The 9,514-nt window shown below is 46.8% G+C and overlaps 1 protein-coding gene across 1 annotated transcript; it reads left to right on the top strand.

The window, feature by feature from the left end:
• Window positions 1–7,689: 7,689 nt before the first annotated feature.
• LOC117354624 (gastrula zinc finger protein xLCGF3.1-like) lies at window positions 7,690–9,144 on the top strand. The gene has a single exon (XM_033932431.1). The coding sequence runs from the start codon at window positions 7,751–7,753 to the stop codon at window positions 8,552–8,554; it is 804 nt and encodes a 267-aa protein (XP_033788322.1). The 5' UTR covers window positions 7,690–7,750; the 3' UTR covers window positions 8,555–9,144.
• Window positions 9,145–9,514: the final 370 nt, after the last annotated feature.

Here is a 9,514-nt window from a genome sequence, read left to right as displayed (position 1 = left end):
TGGCCAATCTACCCTGTGTTGGCTCTGAATTATTTGATGAGTCCCTGGAGGCGGCGACCAAACGTCTGTCGGAACAGGAGTGCTCTCTTGCCTCCTTGGTCCGTCCTAAACCTCGGGCCCCGCCGCAGAAGCCCTTTCGGCCTCCCCCGCGGCGATACCCCCAGAAGTCAACGCCGGCCTTCTCTAGGCCTCCGCCCCGCCGCCCACCGCAGCAGGGTAGGGGAGGCCAACAAAAACCTCAGACGCAGGGGACGCCCAAGCCGGCGCCGTCCTTTTGATGGGATGTGCGGATGGGGGCGGGCCCCCTCCGCGCTCTCGCCGAACCCCCTTCCTATAGGGGGTCGACTCCGAGCCTTTTCTGCGGCCTGGACTGGGATCACATCAGATGCTTGGGTGCTCCGGATTATCTCCGAGGGCTACTCGCTCAATTTCTTGATCACGCCGCCGGAACATCCGCCGGTTGCTTACCCATTCAGCCAAACCCAACTTCCCCTTCTTCTCGCGGAAGCGAGGGCCTTGTTGAGCCTTCGGGCGGTGGAACCTGTACCCCCCGACCAACGGGGGCGGGGGTTTTACTCCCATTACTTTTTGGTCCCAAAGAAGACAGGGGACTTACGCCCCATTTTGGACCTCCGGAAGCTCAACAAGTTCCTAGTCCGGGAGAAGTTCTGTATGTTGTCGCTTCCGGTGTTGTATCCTCTTTTGGAGGAAGGGGACTGGATATGCTCCCTAGACTTAAAGGAAGCATATACTCATGTTCCGGTGCATCCCGCCTTCCGCAAATTCTTACGGTTTCAAGTGGGGGAGTTGCACCTTCAATACCGGGTCCTCCCCTTCGGACTGGCTTCGTCCCCTCGAGTCTTCACGAAGTGTATGGTGGTGGTCGCTGCAGCCCTGAGATCTCGGGGGCTACAGGTCTTTCCCTACCTGGACGATTGGCTGATCAAAGCGTCGACCAGGGAGGGGGTTATCTCAGCGACCCAACAGACTATCATCTTCCTTCAACATCTGGGGTTCGAAGTGAACTTTCCCAAGTCTCATTTGTGCCCGACTCAATCCCTTCAGTTTATTGGAGCCGTGCTGGACACGGTTCGCCTTCGTTCGTTCCTCCCCCCTCCTCGGTTGGAGGCCCTACTTCGATTGAGTCGTCAGGTCTCGCTGATGCCTGTAGTATCGGCTCAGCGCATGATGGTTCTTCTGGGCCACATGGCATCGACGGTCCACGTTACTCCGTTCGCCCGCTTGCATCTGAGGCTTCCTCAGTGGACCTTGGCCTCGCAGTGGCGTCAGGATCGCGACCCAGTATCTCGTCCAATAACAGTGACTCCTTCTTTGAGACGCTCGCTCCGTTGGTGGACCAACTCTTCCAATCTTTCCGGGGGTTTGCTCTTTCTCGTTCCTCCGCATCGCAAAGTCCTGACCACGGACTCCTCGGAGTACGCGTGGGGGGCTCATCTCGACGGTCTGCGGACTCAGGGTCTATGGTCGGCAGAGGACCGTCTTTGTCACATCAATGTGTTGGAGCTTCGGGCCATTTTTCTGGCGGCTCGAGCGTTCTGCCACTTGCTACATGATCAGGTAGTCCTCGTGCGGACGGACAACCAGGTGGCAATGTATTATGTAAACAAACAGGGCGGAACGGGCTCTTGGTCTCTGTGCCGGGAAGCCCTGCGCCTTTGGGAATGGGCGGTCTCCCAGAACATATTCCTGCGTGCGGTTTACATTCAGGGAGAGAGGAACTGTCTGGCAGACAAACTCAGTCGTCTTCTCCAGCCGCACGAGTGGTCGATGAACTCCCGGGTTCTACGCGAGGTCTTCGACCGCTGGGGGACTCCTCAGGTGGATCTGTTTGCCTCCCCGGAGACTCACAAACTGCCCCTCTATTGTTCTCGGATGTACTCCCGGGACCGTCTCGAGGCCGATGCCTTCCTTCTCGACTGGGAGGGGAGGTTCCTTTATGCGTTCCCTCCTTTTCCTCTGATCTTGAGAACGTTGGTACATCTCAAATCGACCAGAGCCACTATGATTCTCATTGCGCCTCGTTGGCCCAGACAGCACTGGTTCTCCCTGCTCCTTCAACTCAGTGTAAGGGAACCTCTGCTTTTGCCTGTTTTTCCCTCTCTGCTGTCTCAGAGTCGGGGTTCGCTGTTACATCCCAATCTTCAGTCTTTACATCTGACCGCTTGGTTCCTTTCCCCTTGACTTCGGTTCCTGTTTCTCAGTCGGTGAGGGAGATTTTGGAAGCCTCGCGCAAGGTCTCGACTAGGCTTTGTTATTCCCAGAAGTGGACCAGATTTTCATCCTGGTGCTCCTCGAACCATCTGGACCCGAGTTCGGTTCCAGTGTCTTTGGTGCTGGAATATTTGTTGCATCTGTCTAAGTCTGGGCTGAAGACGACTTCCATTCGGGTGCATCTCAGTGCCATTGTGGCGTTCCATCGGCATATCGAGGGTCGGTCTCTTTCTCTTCATCCTCTGGTAACTCGTTTCATGAGGGGTCTCGTGAATGTTCATCCTCCTCTGAAACCTCCTCCTGTAGTTTGGGATCTTAATGTGGTATTAGCTCAACTGATGAAGCCTCCTTTTGAGCCTATCGACAAATCTCATAGAAACATAGAAACATAGAAAGATGACGGCAGAAAAGGGCTATAGCCCATCAAGTCTGCCCACTCTACTGACCCACCCCATTAAGTCTGAGTACTAATGACCTAGTTCCTTAACTTGACCCTCGTAAGGATCCTACTAGGGCATCCCATTTATTCTTAAAGTCAATAACGCTGGTGGCCTTGATCACCTGCTCTGGAAGCTTGTTCCAGTGATCTACCACCCTTTCTGTGAAGAAATACTTCCTTATGTCACTATCGAATTTCCCTCCTCTGAGTTTGAATGGATGCCCCCTTGTGACCGAGGGTCCCCTGAGAAAGAAGATGTCTTCTTCCACCTCGACACGTCCCGTGATGTATTTAAATGTCTCAATCATGTCCCCCCTCTCCCTGCGCTCCTCTAGAGTGTAGAGCTGCAATTTGTTCAGTCTTTCTTCGTACGAGAGACCCTTGAGCCCCGAGATCATCCTGGTGGCCATCCGCTGAACCGACTCAACTCTAAGCACGTCTTTACGGTAATGTGGCCTCCAGAATTGCACACAGTACTCCAGATGAGGTCTCACCATGGTTCTGTACAGTGGCATTATGACTTCAGATTTGCGGCTAACGAAGCTTCTATTGATACATCCCATAAGTTGCCTTGCTTTGGATGAGGCCTTCTCCACTTGTTTGGCGGCCTTCATGTCTGCACTGATGATTATTCCCAAGTCTCTTTCTTCTGAAGTCCTAGCTAGTGTTTCTCCATTTAAGGTGTAAGGTTTGCATGGATTTCTGCTACCGAGATGCATAACCTTACATTTCTTAGCGTTGAAGCCCAGCTGCCATGTCGAGGACCAGTTTTCCAACGTAAGCAGATCCTGCGTCATACTATCCTGCAGATTGCTTTCACTTACTATATTACATAGTTTGGCGTCATCAGCGAACAGAGTTACTTTACCCTGAAGCCCTTGGGTCAAGTCTCTTATGAATATGTTAAAAAGGAGTGGACCCAGGACCGAGCCCTGTGGCACTCCGCTGGTCACCTCCGATGTCTCAGAGAGGGTGCCGTTGACCACCACCCTCTGATGTCTTCCACTCAGCCAATCCTTGACCCATGCAATTAGTATCTCACCTAACCCCATTGATTTCATCTTGTTTAATAGTCTACGGTGTGGGACGCTGTCGAAAGCTTTACTGAAGTCCAAGTACACAATGTCCAGAGACTCTCCCGAGTCCAGCTTTCCTGTTACCCAATCAAAGAAGCTGATAAGATTGGATTGGCATGACCTACCCCTAGTGAATCCATGTTGACTAGGATCCCTTAGATTCCCCTCATCCAAAATCGTGTCTAATTTACATTTAAGTAGTGTTTCCATGAGTTTACACACTATTGATGTGAGACTTACTGGTCTGTAATTTGCAGCCTCTGCTCTGCAACCCTTTTTGTGCAGTGGAACGACGTTAGCTGTTTTCCAGTCCAGGGGGACTCTCCCTGTACTTAGGGAGAGATTGAAGAGCATGGTTAATGGTTCCGCCAGGACATCGCACAGCTCCCTGAGTACTCGTGGGTGCAATTTGTCTGGTCCCATGGCTTTGTTTACCTTGAGTCTTGACAGTTCGCTGTAAACATCAGCTGGTGAGAATCCAAAATTCTGAAATGGATCTTCCTTGCTTGGCTTTGCTTCCAGCTGTGGCCCGTGTCCAGGTGCCTCGCAGGTAAAGACTGAGCAGAAGTAATCGTTCAATAGTTTGGCTTTTTCGGAATCTGTTTCCACATAAATCCCATCTGCTGTTCTAAGACGTACTATCCCGTTTGTGTTCTTCTGCCTGTCACTAATATACCTGAAGAAGGATTTGTCCCCTTTCTTAATGTTCTTTGCTAGAGTTTCTTCCACTCGAAGTTTGGCCTCCCTGACTGCTGTTTTGACCACTGCAGACCATGTCTTGTATTCAATTTTAGCTTCTCATCTTAAGTTTCTCACTTGGAAGGTGGTCTTTTTGCTTGCGCTCACATCCACTCGTCGGATTAGTGAGCTGCAGGCTTTGGTTGCGGATCCACCTTTTACGGTGTTTCATCATGACAAGGTGGTTCTTCGCACCCATCCTAAATTTTTGCCTAAGGTTGTGTCTGATTTCCACCTCAATCAGTCCATTGTTCTTCCGGTGTTTTTCCCGAAGCCCCACTCTCATCCTGGTGAGGCGGCGCTTCACAAGCTTGACTGTAAGAGGGGGTTGGCCTTTTATCTCCAACGTACCAAGTCTCATTGGAAGGTTCCTCAATTGTTTTTGTCCTTTGATCCTAATCGGTTAGGACATCCTGTTTCCAAGCGCACCTTGTCCAACTGGTTGGCTGCTTGTATTTCTTTTTGCTACGCTCAGGCTGGTCTCACGCTCCATGGTCGAGTCACGGGGCATAAGGTCCGGGCTATGGCAGCTTCTGTTGCTTTCCTCCGGTCTACTCCTGTGGAGGATATATGTAAAGCTGCCACTTGGTCTTCGGTTCATACGTTCACCTCCCACTACTGTCTGGACACTTTGTCCAGAAGCGACGGCCGGTTTGGCCAGTCAGTGTTACGTAACCTGTTTTCCTAAATTGCCATCCTCCCACCTGCCCTTTTTTGGTTGGCTTAGAGGTCACCCACATGTGAGAATATCATGCCTGCTTGTCCTGGGATAAAGCACAGTTACTTACCGTAACAGGTGTTATCCAGGGACAGCAGGCATATATTCTCACAACCCGCCCTCCTCCCCGGGGATGGCTTCTTTGCTGGTTATGGAACTGAGGACCACGAGGTGGGGATGCGCCCTCTAGTGGGCAAGAAGGCATGCACATGCGTGGTGCAGTGTAGCAAACTTGAAACTTCAATCAAGTTTGCTTGAAAAGCTGTCCGCGCTGGGGCTCCGTAGATGACGTCACCCACATGTGAGAATATATGCCTGCTGTCCCTGGATAACACCTGTTACGGTAAGTAACTGTGCTCTACGTTGGCACAATTTGCACAATCCAAAAAGAAAAAAAGTGTTACTCAAACACCACGTTGGTGATATATATTTGTTATAATCGCTATCTGTTATTGAGATACATACTCTACCATGTTGGTAGATTAAAAAAAAAAAAAGGGAGTGTTGGTCCAGTTCTAAGGACCAACATAAAGTTCCTATTGTTTACAACGCATAACCTCTGACTGGTCTCAGTAACTGGGGCTTTGTCTCTGTCCCTCACCTGACATTTAGGCAGCCTCACCCTACCGCAGCGAGGTAGCGGGGACGCAGAGGGGACCATCCCCGACGGGGACCCCGTCCTCTTACACCCTCCGCACCCCGTAGCTGGAGAGTCACCAAAAGTGGGGCTGACTTATACTGCTTGTCCATGGAGAAAGCGAAGTTAATTACCTGTAACGGGAATTCTCCGTGGACAGCAGGATAAGTCAGCCACACTGACCCTCCCTCCTCCCCTAGGGGTGACACTGCAATAAGACTCAAGCTAGGGGAATCACTGGATTAGTGAGGGACAGCACAGGTACATATAGGGCTACCTGCACATGCTCAGATGAGGCTCCTAAAGCCTCACCTGAGCTCTGGGAGAGCAATTCCGAATTGGGAACGTAGATGACATCACCAAAAGTGTGGCTGACTTATCCTGCTGTCCACGGAGAACTCCCGTTACAGGTAAGTAACTTCGCTTTCTTCTCTTCCTATTTTGAGTTCTTGTAAACCATTCCAAGCTCCACATCTGTGGAGAAGATGCGGTATATAAACTTAAGGTTTAGTTTGTCTTGTGCGGATTTCAGTCGCCCTTGGTGAGAGCGACACTACTTCCAAATTTCTTCATTGGCAGGTATGTTCATATTTACATTTCCTTACTTTAGAACATGGTTTAATGTGTTTAAAGCTTTATAAGATGCGTTCAACAGAATCGCAAGATAAGCGAGTGTAGCAACAATAGGACGCTGTGTAAAAGCGTGACTACAGGGTTATTTATAATAATAAAATGCTGAGCGTGCATACGCAGATCAAAGTTTCGTCGTCCGTGCAAACGCATAATCTCGCCATCCGCGCTCATAGTCAAATGCGCACAAGATGGTTTATAGTCAAATGTGTGCAGTTAATGTTTCATCGTCTATGCACCCGCATAATCTTTGCATCTGCATTCGCGCTCACTTGTCTTAGCGTAATTTTCTGCATGCATTTGTCTTGATCGCATTTGACTATGAACTGTCCTCCTTATTATACACAGGTAATCTCTTAGAAACCACCACTGTCTTCTGGCACATGATTAATACCTTCTTTTTATATCCAACAGATCTTCAGATTACACCAGAAAAGAAGAGAGAAAAGAATCAAGGAGAAGATCCTGTAGAACAAGTGCAAAGACAATCCGGAAACGTCTGTGAGAATATTTCCCAGGGAATTGAGAGGATTAACACAAAGAATTGTAAGCAGGAATCAAAGGAGCATGAAGACCCTACAGGAGACTCAAGGGATGGACACCTAACAGGGAGACCCTTCCAAATTAATAGTAGTGATAAAGTGACTTCTGAAATCCACCATGGTAAAAGAAAAGGAAAAACACACCACAAAGAATTTACATGTATTAAATATAAGAGGAGCTTCAACTTTATGTGCCCTAAATGTAGTAAGAGTTTTCCCTTGTTTCCAGATCTCCAAAGCCATAAAAGCAATCATAAAAATGAGAAACCAGATACATTCACTGAGTGCAATAAAAATTCAACTGTAAAAATTCACCAACAGACCCACACAGCAGTCAAACCATTTACATGTACTGAGTGTAATAAAAGCTTCACTCAGCTTTCAAAGCTAAAACGTCATCAAATGATTCACACGGGAAACAAACCATTTATATGTACTGAGTGTAATAAAAGCTTCACAGAGCTTTCGTATCTAAAACGTCATCAAATGATTCACACGGGAAACAAACCATTTAAATGTACTGAGTGTAATAAAAGCTTCACTCGGCTTTCAAAGTTAAAATGTCATCAAATGATTCACACGGGAAACAAACCATTTACATGTACTGAGTGTAATAAAAGCTTCACTCAGCTTTCAAAGCTAAAACGTCATCAAATGATTCACACGGGAAACAAACCATTTGCATGTACTGAGTGTAATGAAAGCTTCACTCGGCTTTCAAAGCTAAAACGTCATCAAATGATTCACATGGGAAACAAACCATTTGCATGTACTGAGTGTAATAAAAGCTTCACTCGGCTTACAAATCTAAAACATCATCAAATGTTTCACACGGGAAACAAACCATTTGCATGTACTGAGTGTAATAAAAGCTTCACTCGGCTTACAAATCTAAAATATCATCAAATGTTTCACACGGGAAACAAACCATTTGCATGTACTGAGTGTACTAAAAGCTTCACTTGCTTTTCAGAGCTAAAAAAGCACCAGAGGATCCATACAGCAGAAAAACCATTTGCATGTACTGAATGTAATAAAAGCTTCATTCAGCTTTCAAAGCTAAAATGTCATCAAATGATTCACACGGGAAACAAACCATTTGCATGTACCGAGTGTAATAAAAGCTTCACTTGCATTTCAGAGCTAAAAAAGCACCAGAGGATCCATACAGCAGAAAATCCATTTACATGTACCGAGTGTAATAAAAGCTTCACTTGTCTTTCACAGCTAAAAAGACACCAAATGATCCACACGGGGTACAAACCATTTACATGTACTGAGTGTAATAAAAGCTTCACTTGTCTTTCACATCTAAAAAGACACCAAATGATCCACACGGGAAACAAACCATTTATATGTACTGAGTGTAATAAAAGTTTCACTTGCCTTTCAAAGCTAAAACGTCATCAAATGATTCACACGGGAAACAAGCCATTTACATGTACTGAGTGTAATAAAAGCTTCACTCGGCTTTCACATCTAAAAAGACACCAAATGATTCACATGGGAAACAAACCATATACATGTACTGAGTGTAACTAAACCTTCACTTGTCTTTTAGAGCTGAAAATTCACCAGATGATCCACACAGGAGACAAACCATATAGTCTACCCGAGAACTAAATTCTATATATAGCACCCAGAAAATTGACCCTGAAAAATTGAGCTATTCTATAAGCTTAAAGTTAGACATGGTTTATAAAATAGCATTTACACGTGGGAACTGCACCAACGAAAAGATGGTGTAAGTGCCTGTGACTAAATTTAAATGATGGTTAAATTTTCTAGAAAAGTAATTGAAACCCCCCCCCCTCCAGCTATAGTTGATATTGAAGCCTTAAGGGCTCCTCCCTTAAACTTTCTTTCTCTAATTTGCAGTCTGACATTAGTACTGTTGTATCCAAAGCTGAGAAGTAGAGAGTGACATGGGGACGAGTACCTGCAGTTAAACACGGGGTGTGGGACAGGCACAGACTGTGTCCACGTGTCATTTTCTAGGCATTAAAGCATCTATAAAATGCTAGTATCAATAAGTAAACATAGGAATAGCTTTACTGGGTCAGACCAGTGGTCCATCAAGCCCAATAGCCTGTTCTGACGGTGGCAAATCCAGGTCCCTAGTACCTGGCCAAAACCCAAAGAGTAGCAACATTCCATGCTACCTATCCAGAGCAAGTAGAGGTTTCCCCCATGTCTTAATAACAGACTATGGACTTTTCCTCCAAAAATTTGTCCAAACCTTTTTTTTTTCTACCAATAAATTTTTATGAATATATTCCAGAAATAGCAAGCATATGGTCCTCATAAGACCGCTACAACCAAGTTGAAATCAGACATCCAGCTGTTCTATCTAATACAGAGAAGCTTATCTCTGTCTACTCCATTAAGATCAATTACATGAACCAACTGAGAGCTGAATTTTCCAAACTTTTTTTGAAACCAGCTACCCTATCCGCTCTTACCACAACCTCAGGCAATGTGTTCCAGAGCTTAACTATTCAC

This window comes from Geotrypetes seraphini, chromosome 2, assembly GCF_902459505.1.
Source record: "Geotrypetes seraphini chromosome 2, aGeoSer1.1, whole genome shotgun sequence".
In the NCBI taxonomy this organism is placed as follows: Eukaryota; Metazoa; Chordata; class Amphibia; order Gymnophiona; family Dermophiidae; genus Geotrypetes; species Geotrypetes seraphini.
The sequence above is the reverse complement of the archived record's forward strand: the minus strand, read 5'-3'. Positions and strand labels throughout refer to the sequence as shown.